The sequence below is a fragment of the Mustela lutreola genome, chromosome 12, assembly GCF_030435805.1.
Source record: "Mustela lutreola isolate mMusLut2 chromosome 12, mMusLut2.pri, whole genome shotgun sequence".
Taxonomy (NCBI): domain Eukaryota; kingdom Metazoa; phylum Chordata; class Mammalia; order Carnivora; family Mustelidae; genus Mustela; species Mustela lutreola.
The window spans coordinates 35,777,529-35,798,949 of NC_081301.1; the positions used below are offsets into that span (position 1 = coordinate 35,777,529).

At 48.8% G+C, this 21,421-nt stretch overlaps 1 protein-coding gene across 6 annotated transcripts in view; it reads right to left on the reverse strand.

The window, feature by feature from the left end:
• TMEM8B (transmembrane protein 8B) overlaps nt 1-21,421 on the reverse strand; it is a 43,897-nt gene that overhangs the window by 6,991 nt on the left and 15,485 nt on the right. The window contains exons 1-11 of one of the 6 annotated variants that reach the window (XM_059142655.1): nt 21,185-21,363; nt 20,585-20,663; nt 15,880-16,069; nt 15,309-15,516; nt 8,582-8,715; nt 7,988-8,328; nt 7,055-7,380; nt 3,987-4,080; nt 3,679-3,802; nt 3,459-3,601; nt 3,046-3,224 (exon numbers count right to left, since the gene is read on the reverse strand). In XM_059142655.1, coding sequence (XP_058998638.1) covers nt 3,046-3,224; nt 3,459-3,601; nt 3,679-3,802; nt 3,987-4,080; nt 7,055-7,333 — 819 coding nt within the window. In that variant the 5' untranslated portion in view covers nt 7,334-7,380; nt 7,988-8,328; nt 8,582-8,715; ... (2 more) ...; nt 20,585-20,663; nt 21,185-21,363. Of the gene's footprint in view, nt 1-3,045; nt 3,225-3,458; nt 3,602-3,678; nt 3,803-3,986; nt 4,081-7,054; nt 7,381-7,987; nt 8,329-8,581; nt 8,716-15,308; nt 15,517-15,879; nt 16,070-20,584; nt 21,372-21,421 lie in introns of those variants that run through there. The other 5 variants (XM_059142651.1, XM_059142653.1, XM_059142652.1 and 2 more) reach the window with 5 other exon arrangements.

A 21,421-nucleotide genomic window follows, 5' to 3' on the forward strand; every position in this document is an offset into this window, starting at 1 on the left:
GGCACTACAGAGTGTAAAACTGGAGATGCAAATACACTCAATCCATGCAGGGACTGGAGTATCTGCACTCAGGATATAATGGAATTTATGGCTATTCCCTTATTATCTGCCTCCATTTCCTCTTGGAAACAGTCGTGGGATTTTGCCAAGGGCCACTAAGAATTACTTATGAAGTGTGAGGAACAGAAGAGATAAGCAGAAGGCAGGATATCAACAATCAGCAAGAAAGTCCCCAGGGGCCCCGGGGACTTTCGAACATCAGCTTGTGGGAACGGATTGTGAGGCTCCAACTGGCACTGGGAAGAATCCACGGCGTGAACTGTATGGGCTAGAGCCATACAACTGCAGTGTTTGCTGTATTCCCCTTGATGACTTCTTGCATTTGGTTATATTTTTTGGGCTTTTGATCAGTTCTTCTTATCTTTTAAGAATTTGAGAACTATTTTTAAAGAAGAATGTGAGAACTACTAAATGAGGTCGTAAGTTACTCTACATATTCCAGGACTTCTGAGAAACTGACATCAGTTTAGAAATTTACCAATGCATCCTCTCTGCCATGGTGCCAGGAGACAATACAGCTCAGTGATTACATATAAGGCATCTAGAGAATTCTGGTTCTACCACTCATGTTACACCTCAGACAAAGTACTTAAACTGCCCTCACCTGCAAAAAGGGATGATGATGATGATAATATAAGTGCCTATCTATTACTCTAATGGGATTGTGAGGACTCAGTTTGCAGTGTCTGACACACTAGATGTTATTTTGCTGTTTCCATTATCTGAACTGGTCTGGCTATACACAAAACAAAGTGCTGGATTTGTGACCTATTTTTAACATATTTTACATGTTATGTAATATATTTTGCATTTTCAATTTACAATCTAAACTCTTGAACAAACCTACTGTGTGCTCCCATGCCCTTGATAGGAATCAATGCACTACTCCCACATATAGACTGTACTGGCTTTGAAGACAGGGGAAAAAACAGTTATCCACGCCCTGGTAGTTTTACCTGCAATTTGACCACTGGGTCCTTAAATGGAGACTACTGGGGAATGACGTAAGTCCAAACTAAAGAATGAGAAGGAAGAACAATGGGGACCCTGCCCAGGAAACCTGGATGACCAGCATCACGTTTGGCCCATGTGGAAAAAGAAGAGGAGTTAGAGCAAGACTACAGGCAACACCACAGAGCCGGCATCATCTCCTTGATTTTTCACCCTATTATTTTTTTCTTTTTTAAGCAAGCTCCACACATAACATGGGGCTTGACTTCATAAGCCTGAAATCAAGAGTCACATGCTCTACTGACTGAGCCAGCCAGGCACTCTGCTTATTATCCTAGTTAAATGGAAGTTCTGCATATGATGTCAGCCAGTGTAGGCTCCCCTGGTGTTCCAAATGGGGAAAAGGCCTTTTCTTTCAAGGATGACTTGCCATTGTATCCAGAATATAAGGAGTCATCTGGTACTAAACACTCTAGAGTCAACACCCAGGATGCTTGTGCAAAGTGCAGGAGAATGAACCCACTCTCCCCACATGTTCCAGGCTCCTGATACACTTAGGTACTGTTACTGATTGTGAGTCCTATTAGAGCCTCATGCAGCCTAGAGTGGGCTGGTGGAACAGCTGATGCTAGAGGATTTGGTGAGCAACAGTATAAAGGGCATCTGGCAGTTAAAAAAAGAGAGAGAGAGAGAGAGAGAGAGAAACAGTGTCTACTGTAAAAATAGAATGAGGCACTATCAGAGCAGGTCTAAAAAGGGGGACAGCCAACCAAAATTAGAGTGTGCTCTTCTCACCCAGCTTAAGAGGGGAAGGTCTCTCTACCCAGCATGGTTCTAGCCTCCTCTTCTTCATCTGTACATGTACATCCCAGAGGACCCTACAACATGCCCCTCAGTTTCAGAACATTCACCTCCCCCTCCACTTTCTGCTAAATGATAAGTAGGATTTTTGTAATTTGGACATATGTCTGATCTATTAATGCCAAACAAAAGGGAAGCACATATTGGTTTTTGTGATATTCTTGTTGCCAAGACATGAGGAAAGTCTGAATCCATCTAAGATTTTTGCAGAGCTCAGAGGCAGGCACTGTATGTCACAAGATGCCAAGAGCCCAGAGAGGAGCTGAAAAGATCCCTAAATGCAGCATCTCAGGGGGAGAATCTACATGAGGGCTGTCACGTTAGCAGACTCACTCCTCTATCCTTTCCTTATTTATGGATTTATTTACTATTTATGAAGCTTGCTAGTAATATGAACTTTTCTGATTATGGGAAAACACAGAGGGGGCTGTGAACATTCTGTAATGAGAGGCAAAGGATTTAAAACTATATTAAACTTCATCAAAATATGTTTCTTTGCACTGGAATTTGGTATCAAGCTGCCCCTTCCCATGCCGTCTCAGGATATAGTTGAGTCCACAAAATTTTTTAGGATCCCAAGAGCCAGAATGTTGTATAAATTACCCAGTTATAGAGATCCTCCCTGACTTCCAAAAGTTCCCATGAGAAATCAAGAGGGCCATGGTGACTGAATAGGGAGATACCTTTTCATACCATAAGAAAGAACAAGCCAAAGATATAGAAATGCCCAGTATAACGAAGAACATGAGCACAGTACAGCCAGCCCTCACATCACCGGAGATGAAAGTGGAGACTCTGTAGAGACTCGGGAGAAAGTGCAGATCTCCTGTCACCATACCAAAGAGAAAGGGGAAGCTGCAGACACCATTCCATACTGTAGGACAGCCAGTATATTGCAGAAAAGCTCCCCCTGGCCCTCAGTGTATGAGACAGCTAGAGACCACACACTCTTTCTAGCAGCTGTTGGTTATCTTAAGTTACAAACAGCCCTGTTCATTTATGCTGATGTGCCTTACAAAAATTACCATATTCTACCCATGCCGTGAAGAGGGAGACATCCTCATATAATGAAGGTGTAGACATGCCCAAACCCGTGGAAAACACGGTGGAAATGCAGACCCCCACCCATCACCATGAATAAGGACTCAGTGAAGACACAGATGCACCGCATACCGTGGAGAAGAACATGGTGAAGGTGTAGACAGCAGCTTCCAGCACATATCGACTCCGAATGGCCAGGACCACAGGTGGCAAAAACATGAGGTTGCTCAGGCAGAGTAGTAGCGTGGACAGCAGCTGGAATCCATAGGTGAGCGCATCCGCGCTGTCGGTGCAGCCCCAGCCCCTCCAGCCTAAGAGTGGGGAGGGCACAAGGTAGAAGGTGGAAGAGGGCCCAAGGCACCCACAGGTTCGGCACTCCTGCTGGAGGACTCTCGCCAACCCTACGACACTGCCAGGGAAGGTAGTCTCCGGCCTCCCATTCTCTCCAAACCCATCCTCAATTTAAGGTGCCGCCGCCCGTCCAGCCCCAACTCCCAACCCAGGAAGCCGGCGCCCAGGCTCCCTCGCCAGCCCAGCCCGCTCACCGGCCTTGCACTCGCAGGCCGCGTACAGGTAGTTATGTGTGCGCAACAGCTTGCACTGGCCGTAGGGCCCGCAGTCGTCCACGCAGGGGGAGAGGAAAGTGCGCAGCCGCACCTCCGCCGTCGCGTTCCGGCACCGCACGTACCTGCGCACACCCGGCTATCAGCAGGGTCCAAAGCCGCTCCTTTCCCGCCCGGCCCCGCCCGGCCCCACCCATCTCACCGAGGCCCCACCCCGCACAGGGAGCGCAGGGTCAGGAACCAGGTTCCAGTCTGTGGGAAGGGGATTCGCAGCCTGGCCACTCTGGAAGTGGCACTGACGGAGAGGAGGAAGCCAGCCAGGGACTCTTAGGGGAGAAGGTAGAAGAGAGGGTATCAGCAAGAGGGAAGAGGAGTCTGTATGGGGTCAAGACCTAAAGAACCTTCACCCACCTGACCCCTTCCCTGGCCCATCCTTCCTCCATACCATTCCCCACTGTCGCCAGCTCCAGAGTTATAGACTCTTCTGCTTTCCCCATTCCTCACCCCCACCTTTAGAACAAGTCACCGCTGCATCCCCTAGGCTCAAGGGCACCTCGTGAGTCAGGCATCCAAACACCGTCACGTTTTCCTGGCGCAGGGAGCTCTGGGGAGGACAGGTATGAAGACAAGGCGGTCACACCCTCTAGACCCTACCATCACCCCACCACCCCCAGACTCCTACACCTGTTAACCCCTCTCCAGAAACCCTTCCAGGAGCTCACTGGACATCCCATTCCTGCAGATGCTCTCCACCGCAAAAGCCCGCCTGCCCGCCTTTCTTTCTTCCTTTCTTTCTCTGTCCTTCTCTCTCTTTTCTCCCTCTCTCCCTCTCTTATCCCCATTCTTAGAAAAATTGGAGAACACCAGATTCTCCACAGCAGAGATCTTTCAAAGACTGATGCAAATGCAAGGCCCAGTTGTCTTTGAGCAGAATTGTTTAAACTCTATTCAAACAAGAAAGAACACCCTGTTTCAGTCCCATCTAGCTTATAAGAAGGAGTATGAGGAGGGCTGTTGCTAGATGTAGAAACTAGTTGTGAACAAAGGAAACTGTAAGATTTTCAATCATCTTCACTTGGGTCTGAAGGCAGGAGGAGTGTAATGAAATGATCCTAGGTACTGAACAGTGGTAACAAAATGTGGTGGGGGGGCGGGGGAGGGAGGATGAAGCAACCTGTCTGAGATTTAAAGAAACCAGATATCCATAGGAATAAATGTAAGGAGTGTGTATAAGAATAAAAGTAACAGAATGCCATAAGCTCACCTCATTCAGGAAGGATTCGAGGTAGCTTATTAAATGCATATAATAAGATTAAAAATGCATGAAGGAAATTTAAAAATCAAGATAAAAAAAATAAAGTCTGTCCCTAGATGTAAGCCGTATATTTGATGCTGACTTCCAAGCAACCAAAGCAAAAAAGGAAACATAATGAGTTACCAGATTTTATCTTACAAGTCCATAAGATAAAATTTAATTAGAGTCTCAAAAGAAGCATAGCATCCAAATGGGTGGTTCTCAGGAAAATTCTCATCAAAGAAGCACCATGTTCTGTGATGCATCCTATCTTCAACCACAAGTGTGAATTTCATACAACTTGCTTTTACTTCCCTCAGTGCAAGCCAGGGTAATATATCAAAGTATTATTCCATAAAAGTCATACTAGTGGGAAGCCAAGGCCGGGGGTGGGGGGTGGGGAGGTGTCCTCTAGGTATGTAGTTCTCCAATCCAAATGTTCAGTTCTTGATTCCAAGGGAAAAAATAAAAATACTCAGAGGGAAAAATCAGAGTAGATGAGCCAATATATCTTTCAGAATAAATATAATGGGTTGTTTGAGGTGTGCAGCAAGTGTCATGGCAGATGGGTGTAATATAAGCAGATGAATATAGAGAAGGACAGGGTGAGGGGCTGCAGGGGTTTGGGGCCTCTACTCTCAAGATAACTGAGGAAGAACAAGTATGGGTTGTACTGCTCTCTGAAACAGGCTATACAGTTTCAAGGTCAAATCAAGACCTCACTGTCATGGCCCAAAGGCAGTAAGAGTAACAGAGATTTTAAGTATGAAAATAAGGAATATCTTTGGGTTTAAGAATCTGATCTGTCCTTACCAGCAGGAGGACTAAAAAGTTCTGAGCCATGTTCTACAAAAGGCCACATCTAGCCATAGACCAGGTCTCAGGTTGGCTGAAAGGGAAATGGTTCCCCTCCCCGCAGAGCTGGAGCCTAGTACATAAATTACTGGATTGATGCCAATCTAAGACAGTCACTAATGGCCTGACACAGGGCTCTTCCCTAAGCTTGGTCTTATTTAATGCTGAAAATAATAACTAAGAGGTACAGAATGCTGGCTTTTCAAGTATGTGAATTACACAAAGCAGGTAAGACCCAAAACCCAAGCTAGTATTAGGCAGTGGCTCAAAGATGGACATAAATTCTTACACTCAAGTTAAAAGTTTCACTGCAAAAATACGAGGTGGAAATTGGCAGCAGTTCACATGAACCAGCTCAGGGCACAAAATTGTGTTCCTTAGTGACAAGTAGACAAACACAGAACTTAATGTGAAAAAGGACTGAAGAGATAAACAGTTTTAGGTCTTCTTCAACTTTCCAAAGCTCTGACTTGTGATCCTATTACTTTTATAATAAAAAAGTAAATGTATACAGCTGGTTTGAGAAAATAAAAAGAAAAAAGGAAAAGACTCTGAGATCTTAATTCACCACAACCCCAGGTAATCCCCCAGTGTGATGTGGTAGCTCAAAAAGGAAACTTGACCTCAGGCTGCACAAAACCGCATGCCACCCCGGTCAAAGCCCCTTGGATCACTTATCTCAGAGGCACTAGGACTAGAGGAGACAGAAGAGGAGGAGGAGACGTCTAAGATGCTGAGGTTGTTCGGCTTTCAGGAGATGAGGGGCATCTGAAGGATTGCTAAACAGGATAGGAATGTAACAACTGTACCACAATGAAGATGTAAAATAATAGGGGAAACTATGCAGGGAAAGAGGGGGCATATGGCGACTCCCCATACTTTGTGCCCAATTTTTCTGTAAGCTTAAAACTGCTCTGAAAAAATTAAGTCTATTAATTAAAACAAAAAAAGGACAAGAATAGATTTACTGGATATAGCTTCTGGGGCAAAACAAAGATTGGTGGGTAGAAATCCATGGAGGCAGATTTTCATGGAATGTCAAGACAGTCTTTAGCAATGAGAGCTGTCTAAATATGGACTGCATGGCCTCAAGTGGTGGGGAACTCCCCATCACAGAAGATGCAAGAAAAGTGAACACCTGCCAAAAAGGCCCTTGGGAAGTAGAAGGTTAGCCTATAAAACTGCGATAACAGCCCACTCTGAGTTGCCCTGGCTCACCTAGCCTATCTGTAGTAGAATCAACACTCAGGAATGTTTGTATGTTTGTTGATCAGTCTTGGACAGAGACATTGTCCCTAATTGTAAAGTGGGCCCAGAGCAACCCAGATATGCTTTGAGAAGGTAGTAAGAACCCCTACATCCCTGACATGTTCTCCTTCAAGTTCCCCTCCAAGGCAAACCCCCCCACCCCACTTTCCACCAAGAGTACCACATTGAGCTGGAGCTCCAGGCTGAGGACACCTCCACTGTCCAACACTGGCAGCAGCCTCAGGGCAAACACTGCAGGGCGCTCAGGGGGCAGGGCCACACTGGGGCCGAAGAAGATGTAGAAGTGGACGGAGAAGGTGTCCAGCTCATTGCGCAGTGTCGGGCGCACCGGCCAGCAGTGCTCTGGTGGGGATGTGGCCCCAGGCCCCTCCGCAGAGGCCCCCAGAGAAGGCGGCTCTGGGGGCAGTGGCTGGTTGCCCAGTGACTGGGGCATGTTCATGGCAGCTCCAGGGACGAGGACACGGGACAGGCTGGGCTGTGGGCACTCTGTGGGCAAAGGAAATCAGTGCTGGGGACTGCTGCCCTCACAAGACCTACAGCCCCACAAACCAGATCTGAATCAGATAGGAATTAGCAAAGGGTAGGGAGGGATGAGAATTAGAATCAAATGTCCCTTGGAAGTATGGGGCATCCAGGGTCACAAGATAGGGCCCCGGGGGGTTCCTAGTGGTCACTGCCAATGGAATGTCATGTGGAGGGAGTCAAGGTCATCTCTCCCTCCCCAAGGGCAGTGAAGACATTGTAGAAACAGATGATGGACTCTCTCATGGATTTGCATGGGCTTTGGCAAGGACAGTATCCCAGAGGTTTTAGATGCTCCCACCTACCCCCAGGAAACTGAACAAGATTAAATCAAGGGGAGTAATGAGGTCCCTTACTTAGCCCCAGACAAATGCAAAAAAATATTCAAAGGCCTTCCAATGAATCAAAGCTCCAAGTGGAAGGGCTTTAGGGAGTGTGAAGGAGCCTGGGGAGTTGGGGAGATTACAGGGACATCACAGAGGGTCAATGAACACTACCACCATGGCTGCCTCTTCCCAGCCACCAATGTTGCCACAGGCTGAGTGGCCAAGGCAGATGTGGGGCTTCTGACCTTGCAACCGCACGCACAGCTGGAACCGGACAGTCCTGCCAGGACCCCGGGATGGGATCTCCACACGCACGTAGACCCAGTGCCCCCAGGGGGGCAGTGCCAGCTCCAGCTGGCACACCGAAGTACTGCCACAGGACAAAGAGCTTGAGTTGTGCAGGGGTGGGGCCTTAGGACGTAGGCGCAACGTCAGGGGGCAGGCCAATGCCCCGCGGCTCCCCACACATACCAGGTGTGCTGAAACCCTGTAAGTAAAGCTGGGCACAAAGACCCTGGGCAAAGGGGAGGTTGGGGTAAGAAAGGACAGGTGAGAAAGTGAGAGGGACACCAGAATGAGGAAAATGCTTAGGAAGAAGGTAGCACGGAGGGATGGGGAAACAGGAGAACAGGAAACTTTTTTTGCTTCCTCCCATCTTGCTGGGAGGGAAGCAGGGGTCCAACCCACCCTGGGGGCTCTGGGTGACCCCGCAGCCCAGGTTGTCCAGTGGAACAGTAGGAACAGGTAGAGAGGCTGAGTAGCCAAGAGAACACTGTTCCCTCTTTGAGGCCAGGGAAAGAAGAGGGAAGGGGTCAGGTTCAGGGGAGTATTCGACTTACTTGTACAGTGCTGAGCGATTGTGGGCCGAGAGGGTTTGCTCTGAGGGACGGCCAGGCACCAGCACAGCAACGTCCAGCAAACGCCGGATAATCAGCTGTGGCTGAAGAAGGTACTGACACTCGTCCTGGAGACCCTGAGACAAAAGCAGGAGTGGTGGGAGGAGAGACCGCGAGGGTGCCACTAAAGCGAGGCAAACAGAATCTGCTGAAGGGTGGGGAACAAAGCTCCCAGGACTAGGACTGAGGTCCCTCTAATCTCTGAGTCCCTCCTGCCTGGTCTCCACCTGTCTTTCCTAGGTGCGTAGGATCTGCTATGATCCTCAGCATTGGCTGAGGCTCCAGCACCACCATCCTGATAATCAGGCCTGCACCTCCTCCACCCTAATCCCTCCTCCTGGGCATTCCTAGACAGCCCCTTGGGGTAATTTCAAAACACTCCATTTCCCCTCTAAGCCCTCAAGAACTCAGAACACTGGCTCTCTTCTGGGGTTAGAAGCTCCCTGAGGCCTCTAGTCCAAACCCATCCAGTCTTCCTAATCTGAATCTTCATTTCCTCTATTCCCTACTCAGCCCTCCCAAGTGCTGGTCCAGCCTCTGCTTTAACACCCCTAGGGAAGGACCACCCTACCTCCTAGGCATCTCCAGAGTGTAAGCAATTTGCAAACAGGAACCTTGTCTTATTTTACTTTTGCTCCTCCAAACATGAAGCCTAATGTAAAATGTATGCTTCACAGATGAATGTCTGCTGAATAAATGAATGAACAAATGAATCAACACAGCTGTGGGCAGCTCTGATGTTTATGAAGCCAGAGTGTGTTTTCTGTCTCCCCTCCCACAGCTCTGCCTCAGGGGACCCACAGGACCACTGCTCCTTCTGAATCAGGATGGGTTTCTTCCATTACTGGACACGACAGCCACATCTAAGTGGCTCTTCTGGGTCAGATCCCTGACCCTTGTAGACTCAGTTCACACCACCCCAGCACGTAGAGCTTCCTCACTCCTCCAAGGGCACAGTCCCTTATGGCCCATCCTCTGCGGCATGTGCAACTACCTAAGCCCCTTTGGCCCCAGCAGGTCAGAGGAGGACAAGGCTCCTGATGAGGCTTTGCTATTCTTCTGGACAAATGGCCCAATGCTGGCCCAATGGAGGCCACTGTTCACTTATGTGGTTATTTTGACCAAGACAAATGTCTAAACCTCATTCTGACAAAAGCTCCAGGCTCTGACATCATACTCGGTTCCATTCTGTGGAACAGCCAGCCAAGGTACTGATTTCTAGCAAAGCTCCCCAAGGCTGGAAGGAGGCCTTGATGATACCAGGCCAGAAGACCTCACTACCCTCTGACTGGGATTCTTCTGTGCCTTTTGCATCACTGCATTCCCAATGCCTAGCACACTACCTGGCAAATACTAGGTGCTAAAAAAAAATCTGCTGAGGGGCGCCTGGGTGGCTCAGTGGGTTAAGCCTCTGCCTTCGGCTCAGGTCATGATCCCAGGGTCCTGGGATAGAGCCCCGCATCTGGCTCTCTGCTCAGCAGGGAGCCTGCTTCCTCCTCTCTCTCTGCCTGCCTCTCTGACTACTTGTGATCTATGTCTGTCAAATAAATAAATAAAATATTTTTTTAAAAATCTGTTGAGTTAAAGAATGGGTGACAAAAAAAGGGTCCTTTCAGGGCACCTGGGTGGGCTCAGTGGGTTAAGCCTCTGCCTTCGGCTCAGGTCATGATCTCAGGGTCCTGGGATCGAGTCCCGCATTGGGCTCTCTGCTCAGCGAGGAGCCTGCTTCCTCCCCTCTCTCTGCCTGCTTCTCTGCCTACTTGTGATCTCTGTCAAATATGTAAATAAAATCTTTAAAATTTATGTATATATATTATATATATATATAAAAGAAGGTCCTTTCAGAGAGCTCCTCAACCTACCTAAGTTGCTCAAAGACCTCCATCTCTGGGTGCCTGGGTGGTTCAGTCATTAAGTGTCTGCCTTCAGTTCAGGTCATGATCCCAGAGTCCTGAAATCAAGTCCAACCTTGGACTCCCTGCTTGGCGGGAAGCCTGACTCTCTCTCTCTCTCTCTCCCACTCCCCCTGCTTATGTTCCCTCTCTCGCTGTCAAATACATAAATAAAATCTTTAAAAAAAAAAAAAAAAAAAGACCTCCATCTCTGATACCCACAGCAGATGTCCTTCATCTTTGATGTCAAACCCTAAGGATCAGAAATACTACCACACATCATCTCATCAACCCCACTTCCTATGGGAGCAGTCACTGCCACAATAACCTTGCAGTGAGCAAGCTCAAGGGTGAGGGGTAACCCCTTTCCTTGCTAGATGGACAATCCAGGGGGGAAGAAACACTTTGTTCCACATCTTTCTTGCTGTTGGCTTAACTGAAGGATTAGTGGACATGACCTTAATGGTTAAAATGTGCTCCTTCCTTAAACTATATAATGTGCACATCAAAGCTCCTCCCTTATTGCAGAGGGAAGCATCCAATCAGTGGAGAGCAGGGAAGGTGCAGAGATGCGGCAGCCTTCACCCTGTGATAGGGTGAGAGGAAGGGCACCAGAAGCCAAGTCTTCAGGAGCTGCCAAGGCATAAGCCAAGTAAGAGTGCCCAAACTGAGCCAACATCAGCAGTCATGTAAGGAACGGGACCAAAGCAAGGACACTTGAGAAACCAGGAGGACCAAAGTGAGAAGCAGGGTGGGAACAAGTCTGAAAGAAGTTGGAGAGGAAGGCCTTTGACTGAACCCCAGCATGGCTGGGCTGAGTTAGGGCTTACAGACTAAGATGCCCAAAGACACTTGCCCTTCCCTATAGGAATATCCCAGGACCCAGAACAGCCTCTGGCCCTGAGTCAGTCAGCACTGATCAACACACAAGAGTGCTGGTCAGACTGCAGGGGGCAAGAGTGCAAGCAGGGAGATGACTGCGAGGCTACCGCGGTAGCCCAGGAGAAAGCTCAGGAAAGGTACGCTCAGGATGAAAAGAGAGAAGCAGATGCATCAGAGCATACTTTAGAAGTAGAATCATACTTTAGAAGTAGAATCTTTACAGACTAGCTATAAAGAAAGAAAGGGAAAAGAAGAATCAAGTATGCCACCTAAATTTGGGGCTTAAGCAAATGGTGAATGGCAGTGCCATTGACTGAGAAGACTAGAGAAAAAAGGTTTGGGCTGGGAGAAGAATGGGAGTCAAAGATATTTTCTGTTTGGGTTCTGCTTTGATTTGTATATGCCAAGTCTGAGACATTTCTTGGGACATCCAATCAGAGATACCAAGTAAGCAGTTAAATATAAAGTCTGAGATGCAAAGAAATTAGGACTCATGGAATACACTTCAAAGATAAAACTTACAGGTGGTATTTAAAACTGGAGACATCTAGCAAGAGAATGGAGAAATAAAGAAGGAACTGCCTCAGGACCAGGCACTGGGGCCCCACAAAATGCACCAAGCAGAGGAGACACCAAGAAAGGAGACAGAAGAAGTGGTGGGCAGGAGAAAATCAGCGCAGTTCTATAACGTCATAAAGGCCACGAGGAGAAAGTACTTCAAGAAGGAAAGAGTAATAAAAGGAACTAGTCAATAGCTAGTACTACTTAACTCTGGAGAGAGGAAGTGGGGACTGGAAGGAGTGAAGGAAGAGGAAGACTTACTTTTCACTGTATGCCTTTTGTACCTTTCGAATGTTGTACCAGGTGCATATATTACCTATTCGAGACACAAATATAATAATTTAGAAGGAGGAGGAAGAGCAGAATGAGCACTGTTAGCAGATTTTAATCTCTTCAAGTTGAGATACAGAGTTACACTTGGTCTGGTTGATGGATTCAGTCAAATCCTTTCTTCTCTACTATCTGCTTCTTTGCCTTCCTTATCCTTGTTTTCATTATTTTACCTGCTTTCACTTACTTTCAAATCTTGGAGCTGGAAAAAGGTGGAGGAGAACACTGTTCCAGACATTAGGAAAACTTTTCCCTAATGAGCCATGTGGTGCCAGATGTTACCTATAGTCCAAAGACCAGTCCGTCAGTGCAGACTGGGCTCCGCAGAGTGAACATGTGCTCCAAAACAGGGAAGGCAAGGCAATGGAAGGCATGGGTCAAGACAGAAGAGGTGGACAGGAAAAGGGGGAAAAGGAAAGAAGTGAGATCAGTTTTGAACACTATGAATTTGAGAAGATAGCAAAAGAACAGTAAAAATTGGCCATACCCCCACTGTACGCCAGGCTCTGTGCCAGGTGCTAGGAATACGGTAGTGAGTGGCACAGACACAGGCGCTCACAGAAGTGTAAGACCAGAGCTCAGGAGAATGGCCTGGACCAGAAAAGTTACTTCCCTTTAACAACCTCTTACAAGTCCTGATCACTCTCAGGATAAAGTTCAAATTTCTAGGTCCTTCACGATCTGGCCTCTGCTCATTCCTCCAGCTCCCTTACCCAGTCCAACAATCAGTCCACACTGAACCACTTCAGTTCTCCCTTCTGCACATTAGCCCATGCTAACTCCCACCACCTGGAATGCCCTCTCTTGCTTTTTCAACATCAAGCCTCACTTCCTGTTTCTTAAAACCATACTACCAAACTGAGTTAGCCTTTTCTCCTTTGTCCTCTTAAAACATCTCCTGTATCTCATTAATACACATCTTATTTATCTGTGTCCCTTGCATGCAATCCAAGGTCTGGGACAAAGCAGGTGTCCAAGGACTAATATCTAAAGAGAAGTCTGAGCTCATCCCCAAACCTGGGGAGGGCCCTAGAAACAGTGCTGCCTTCTTATGGTCAGGACTCTTCAGTCCCCACACGAGGCCAAGACTCACAGTAAGTCAGGACAACAATATAAGGAAAAAGCAAATCAAGAAGATGGAGCCCTGGTGGAATGCTCTGGACAATTAACTCATAGACTGGAGTCTAGGGAATTCACCAGAGAACTTAAGAATCCTTAGAGCCCATATAAGATTCCAAAAGACAATCAAATTCTTAGAGGAAACACAAGGATAATCCTTGCCCACTCCTCACCCCCAAGTCTCTAGAAGATGCCTTAACTAAAGACCTACATCTCTCATGATATCCAGGTCTGCTGTCATTCGTGGGCAAGATATAAATGTGTCACCTTATCTCTAATATCACCATACCTAAGGAGTTCTGCCGGCTAGCCCTCCAGCTTGCAGTTCCAAGTCTCCAGACCCCACTTGCTGTATTTAGATGCAAATGGTTATGTCAAGGCTGGTTCTGACCTCTCCAAACCAGGCGCCCAATTCCTCCTGCTCATTCAGAAGGGCTTTTAAATAACGAGAGCAGGGCTTCAGAAAGATTTTTCCTGTTAGTTCTCACAAAGAGAATCAAGGATCAAAGTCACAGTCAGGAATGGGCTCTTTGGGATTTGGCCTAAGACCTAAGGCATTCCTTGAAATAGAATAACCCTTAGGTCTGATGAGAGTCAAGATCTACCTAGAACCCAGAGCCATTTCTAGGTGAGTTCCTGACATGCTGTCATCCACAGGGCTCCCAGGCCTTGACAAGAAATTCACTGGGACAGCCCTTTCAGCAAAAATAGGCCCATCACTGAGGCCTTAAGATGCAACCTCAGCCACAGTTCCCATCGCTGACAACAGCAGTGCCAGTGCACCTGTCCCTGTATAATTCTCAGCTCATTCAAAATCATCATAACACCTTCTCTGAACACTGCGCTATAGCAGGAGGAGGAGAGGTGAGTCTGGTGCAGTCACAGTGCCACTGTCCTCAGGGAACTCAGCCTGGAGAGATACAGCTGAGTCAAATCTTCCCCGATTGGAAATTTCTGCCCTTTTCAATTATCAATGGCCAAGTCCCACTAGCATTTGTGTTCTTCAGCATTCTGTTCTTTAAATCCTTGCTCTGCTTATGCTCAGTCTTTCACCCTTACCACTGGCCCCACACACGTAGCCACTCCACTCTGCCAAAGGCCAGCTTATCATACCCTCCCTTCCTGCCAATGGACAAGAGTAAGAAACCCATAGATCCTCTCACTATAAGGAGGAAATCTAGCCCATTCCTGGGAGGGACAGGAAAACTTTGTGGCATTTCTTTCCCCTCCAAACCAGAATGGAGAAGCATCCTGACCTTTGAACCTACACTGCACACTTTAAAAACCTCTGTTCTATGAAATCAGAGCTGACATTTGGAGAAAAGGGAAGCAACAGTCAGGACAGACACCAGCTGCCCAAGGCCTCCTTTTAACAGGAAAGGATTTCCCTGTCCCCAAGTGTTCTCCTGTGGCCTTCCAGAGGGTGTAGGGAGCTGAAATTATGATAGGAGAGGAATGTTTTCTCCCAGATGGACCAATAACTGGGCTGGAGCCTATGAGAGTCTGCAGGGCTATCACCAATCAAGATGTAGAACAAGACCAGTCCTGGGTTTGTGCAGCAGCATATGACCAGTCCCTGGCTGACTTCTGATCACCTTGAATAACCCTTACACCTTCTAACAGGGACACTCCTCCACAGTGCCAGGGCCTGTGACTGACTCCAGACTCTGCACTTTCCCTTCAGCACCCACTATGTCCTCCTAAGGCTCCCAAATTGCCTCCAAAAGAGGTAAACTGCTGGCCTCTAGCCATGGGCCACCCTAGACACCCTTATGCTGTTGCCCACCCTGGCACAAGGCTGGTATGTCAGGTGGCCTGTGAGGGGGATTCAGCAGATATGGAGAAGCAACTTTGGCCCCCTCCTACCCTGGGCAGCATCAACCCACCTTGACAGAGATGTGGCCATGGGCCTGGGGAAGGTGGGCAGCCAAGAACCAGTCCCCAGGTAAGGGGCTGCTGACGTTAAAGATGCCTGAGGTGCGGTTGGGCAGTGTCCAGCTGAGGGTCAGGGAGAAAACCCCAGGCACAGCCGTGTCCCCTGGGAAGTGTGTGTGCAGGGGATTGATGACAGGGGGTGCCCCGGACCGGAAATACCTGGGGGACCAGAATGAGAAGAGGAAGACAACAGGCAATGGGGTGGGAGACGGGAAACAGGGAAAAGAAAGAACTGTCACTCATTGCCAATAACACAAGTGAATTCCCCATACTGAGACATACAGCAACATGTTCAGGTCAGGAGTCAGGGCATAAAGAGTAAAACATCAGCTCAGGCTCTCACACAGTCAAACAGTAGTCAGGAGACAGAAGTTTTGTCCCTTACTCAGTCACACTTCAGTCTGGACAAGGGTGAGGGGACAGGGCCAGGAGGTCAGTTTAGATACTCATACAGTCACACTGTAGTTTGGAAAGTGCTATAGGGTTGGAGGTGGGTGTCAGAATGTTAACTCAGACACTCACACAGTCACACTTTGGTCTGGGCAGTGGTCCCCAAAGGTTCCTCCTTGCTCCTTGAAGATGATGAGGTTCCAAACAGCCAGGAATGTGTCCTCGGGAACATGGAAGTGGAAGAGCTCAGTGCTGGCAAAGGAGCGGAATGGACTCAGCTTTCGGGGTGAGCAGGTGGAGTAGTCAGTCAGGAAGAGGCCTCCTGGGGAGTAGGCAAGAGAGAAAAGAGCAGGGTTGAACACAGGGTACTTTCGTTAAGCAACAGAAACACAGTCTTCCTCACCAATAGCACCAACTCAACAAATATTCTCCCCTGAGCCAGGAGCTGAGGCTCATGGTGGCCTAGTCATCATCTGTTTTAATCCTTATAATGACCTTGGGGAAAAATGACCTGTTTTTACAGATAACGAAACTGAGGCTCAAACCTAGACCAAACTGAGGATTCAAACTAGATCTCACTACATCCTAAACCAGGACCCTTTATATACCCCTACAGCATCCCTCACTGAAGAGTCATTGTTCTCTTAGCAAGCTTAACAAAACAGAGGTGTGAATGTCATGTGTTTGGGGGGGGGCAGGCGGAGGAACACATGGGCTCTTTGGCCACTGAACAGACTAGAACTCCACCTGTGGAGCTCGGGAGTCAGCACTGAACTGTGTAACTTCCTTGTTTATTTTCTTTCCCTTTCTATTCCCCTGTGGTTCCAAGAGCAGTAAAAACCCTGAGAAGCTTCACAAAAGCTGTCTGTATACTGGCTCAGGGCAGGAGGGACAAGGGGGGCAAAGTGTGGTGAGGATGCAAGGGGCCTGCTTGGGTGGCAGAGGCAAAAACAGGAGCTTGTAGGCCACCATGAGAACTCCCAGGAGAGGAGGGGAGTCATCAGGTCCTGTAGGATTCCGAATGAGCAACCAGAGGGCGTTTCCCCAGAGGGAGGCCCAGTGATGCAGTCAGTCAGTGACTCAGTGGAATCTCAAACCTCCTGGAAATATTCACACTTGGGCTTGGGGGGACTGGTCATCTCCAACTGAAGTGTCAAAATACAAGTACCTGATCAGGGTTGTTCACAGCAGAGCCAAGGTGAGCAAAAAAGTCTGGTGTCAGCAGCTCTCCAGGCAAATGCATGGGCACTCGGACTACTGTTGACAGTGAAAATCACCCAGTAACTCAGAGGCATAGAAGAGTGTCCCTGATGGCAGGCAAAGTTCTGGAGAATCTGACTGCTCTGGAAACTTAAGATCTGCCCTAGAGAAGCATAGAAGGGTGCCCCCAGGACTGATGAGAAGGCTGGAAGGCCAGCAGTTTTCAGGACACAGCAGAGGGTAGAGGGGAAACTGCGGTGGAGTGTTTTTAGCCAAATAGTAAATACCCACAGGGCATACCTAGACTGACAAACTCCCTTCCAGAAATGGGAGCTATACCTCAAGATGAGGTATTGAAATAATGGAGAAAGAGGCATCTGGGATAGGGAGGTTGCTGAAGGAGGGAACACTGGAAAGGAAGGTACTATTGAACTTCAAGGTCACCCTGCAGGGAGCTGCCCCAAAGTATGTAAATATTGGCCCTAGACTGGCCTATGCTCAGCTTCAAAGCCATGGCTTCAAAGCCAAGGACTAGTCAGTCCAGTTTAGACCACGTGATCAGTCTCAACTGTCAGCAAGGAAAACCTGCCCCCTTTCGGAATGAGCTCTGATAACCGGGAGGCCAGAAGCCAAGAACTGAATGGCCTGGCTACTATTGTTTACAAGGAAGTGGAGCTCTGGAGCACCCTCTGCTGGGTTTAGGGGAGAGCTTCTCCTCCCCAAAGCTGGTACTAGGGATGGGTCATCGGATGGGCCACCGCTATTGCTAAGAAGAAATACTGGCCAGGCCCTCAGGGCAGACCCTCAGAGAACGGGTGGTGAAAAGCAGCTAATGACTTTTGAGAAACAATGGATAAGCACAAAGTACAAAAGTACAACTACAAAAAACCCCTGTGATTCAAAGGAACATGGCAAGGCCTGGAGAACTGGGAAACTGGTTAAGCCACCCGAAAAGTGGCCAGGGGCTACAGAGGTCACAGGATGGGCTCGTGGGAAAAGTGAGTGAGCAGCAACTGGACATGGTGGGAGGAACCTAGAAGTTCTGAGAGCAAATGATAGAGGAGTGTCCACAGCCCCATTCACTCCAAGCTTTGATTTGGCATTTCACAATGGCCTACAGAGCTGTGTCCCAGAGGAAGCATGAGTAAAGCCCTAGTCAAGCTCAGACAAACCTGTCCTGGATGTTCCATGCTTCCACATGAACCTATGGTGATTCTCCACCACCATCTGAAACACACATGCGCACGTGCACACACACACAGGCAGAGGCTGGTCCTGCTAGTGACAGCACTAAGTAAAACAAAAAGGTCACTTCCTGGGATGGCAAGGCACACCTGAGCTATGCAACTACAGTCAACCGAGCCCAAGGAAAAGACCCAAGGATTAGGATAAACCAGGAGACCCAGGAGGTACCTTCCATTCCTGAAATGAGACTGAAGCCAACAAAAAGCATTTACTAACACTATGCTATGTGCTCTGATGTGCTGTGATGGTCCTGTGACACTGCCAGCCTCTCCTCAGGTGAAACCTGTCACCACCACCAGGTCACAGAGCACCTCTGCAGGCCAGGCCACAACCATCAGGGTAGGGATTATTAACAACATGAAGGGCAGCCCTTAGTAGAACCTTTTCAGAGCTCTTTTCCAGCTTCCTTACAATTCTCCCCAAAGCACCTGAACCTGCTTCTAGACAATCATCTTTTAATCCACATCTTTGAGCTTCCTACAGTTCTGTGGCTGTCAGCAACCCTCCTCCCCTAGCCATCCTATGCTTGCTCAATGGGCTCATGAACAAAGAAGCCATGCTGGTAGGGATGGAAGCTACGAATTGGGCTCAATAGTAGATTCTCCCTCACCTAAACTGAAAAACTGGTTTGGCTACTACCTCTACTGATTGCCTAATTTGCCAGCAGCAGTCATCAACACTGAGCCTCTCTATAGCCCCTTCCTTCCAAGAGTCAGGCTAGGGGCACATGGATTACTCCTAAATGTTGTGGGAGGCAGCAAGCACTGCCTCCATCTAAGAAATGCACTTGGAAGGTGACACTTCATGATCTGTTTATAAGAGAAGGAAGAACTGAAGAGGAATATGTGTGGCCACAACACGTACTCTCCCCCTCATGCAATAACATAGGTACTCGGAGGACTCAGGGCCTCATATGCATGCCACAGAACATACTAACCACAAGCATGCATACACACTTCACGTGACCAGTATTTCCCCAGCCCCCTCATGTACACAAACACATAGGTACGCAGATGCCAGTGAACACACATATAGAGCTTGGACACTTCTGCAGGGGCATGACCTTTGGCCTGTACTAATCTCCTCAAGCTTATACATTGAACTAGGTCCCCAAAGCTCACTGAAACTCAACACCCCCCCCAGATGCTCTGTTATTTTTTTGTCAAAGACTCCCTTAGGCACATCTCCATCCTATCTAGAGTGCCAGAGGGGACTGGGGGCTGAGGCCATAAAGACGACAGTCATCTCCTTAAGATGCGGCCAACTTTATGGCCTATCTCCTACAGCCAGGACCCCCTCTTGCTCCCACTTTCCACCCCTCCCGTTCTCTGAATCACTTGCTCCCTGGATGGTGCTCCTAGGCTGACAATTGGCAAATGAGGAAGAGTTTGTGGATTAAGCACCTGTGTGAGCAGACAGAAGACAGGACAGGTTGTACTTTCAATCCTCTCTCAACTGGGTCTATTTTCCTATCAGGCATATGTTGCAGTGAAAACAAAACAAAACACTAGTGTGAAACAGGAATTAGGAAACTTTTTCTAGCCCCAGTACTGCCATTTACAAGCTGTATGACCTTGGGAAAACTGCCCCATAACTGAGCCTCAGTTTCCCCATCTATAAAATGGCCTCTATATTTCAAGACTGCTCTAAAAGTATCAGGAGGGCACTTGGGTGGCTCAGTGGGTTAAGCCTCTGCCTTCGGCTCAGGTCATGATCTCAGAATCCTGGGATGGAGTCCTACATTGGGCTCTCTGCTCAGCAGGGAGCCACTTCCCCTTCTCTCTCTACCTACTTGTAATTTGTCTCTCTCTGTGTCAAATAAATAAATAAAATCTTTAAAAATAAATAAGTAAAAGTATCAGGAATTATTCCTAAGCAAATCAAGCTTATCTGGAATAAGACTCATTACAAGCAGAAAACTAACTCATGTCCATCTGTTTGCTACATGCTGTTCTCAAAACTGTTTTCTTAACCCTGTTTTAATGCATGCCCAGTATCTCAAAGTTCAGCCTAAATATTCCCACACTGGACTAGAGGCTCTCTGATATAGGATCATACCTCCCCCCTCGAACTTCCCTTGCAGAAGAAGCTTCCAAGTTTTCCTTCTTGGAAAAGCAAGAGTCAAAGCAGGGTCAGGATGCCACCAGTAAAGAAAACCTTGGGGTCTCTGTCCTGAGGACTATTAGGCACATGCTGAGCCTCAAGCCCACAGTTTCCTCTCTTCCTACCCTCCCAGTTTCTCTCAGTTGTGTAAGACCTCTCTCCTCCCTATTTCTTCGGACTTCCTCCCCAGTGATCTAGTTGCCCAGGTCCCAGTCTCCTGAATCCCTCCAGTCCACCCCTCCCTGCCAGAACCCCATCCCTGCCTCAATCTTCCTGCTTCTGCACTCACCAGCCCCTGGGCCAAGGACAGAGAACAGCAACAGCAGCAATAAGGCTGGCGGCAGCTGGAGCCCAGACCTGAGTCGAGGCTGGGAGAGGGGCAGGGTATGAGAGAAAGGGGTGGGTAGTGGGAAAGACTTGGGTAAACACAGAGATGAGGGCAAAGGCTGAGATAGTGGATTGGGCTGTGCTGGGCACTGGGGCTTGAACAAGGGCAAGGAATGGGATGGAAGGAGGGGCTGTAATGGGGACTGGGGCAAGGGCAGGATTTGCGACCCGGGTTTAAACAAACACTGGGAATGGGGTTGGGACAGGGGTTGGGCTGGGATTTGTGACAGGAGGTGGAACAAGGGCAAAGGAGGGGTTGGAGGCCAGGACAGCCACAGGGACTGGGACTTGGACTGAAGGGGGGGCCTGGGTTGAGACTCGGATCTGGGCATTCGCTGGGACCCAGGCCGGGGCAGGGGCCAATTTGGGAAGCGGGGCGAGGGCGGGGCTGGGGGCCAAGGGCTGGATGAGGATAGGACGAGGGGCCGGGACAAGGGCTGGGCCATGGCCCGGGGCGGGGGCGGGGCCGGACAGGCCAGCGCGGGGAGCGCGCAGAGCTGACCCACGGCTCCGCTCCCCACCCCCAGGGAGTGGCTTTCGGTGTCCTCGTGGGCCCGGGGCCGGGGTCAGGCCGGCTGAGGCCAGGCCGGGGACCTGGGTAGGAGTTCAGGCCTGGGCGACTCCGGGCTGCGCTGGACCGGCGATAACCAGGCCCCGCGGCGGCGGCCTCTGTCTGACGTAGTTATGACGCTCCGCCCCTCTATCAGCTCGATTGGTTCTTCTCAGTAAAGCCCACCCC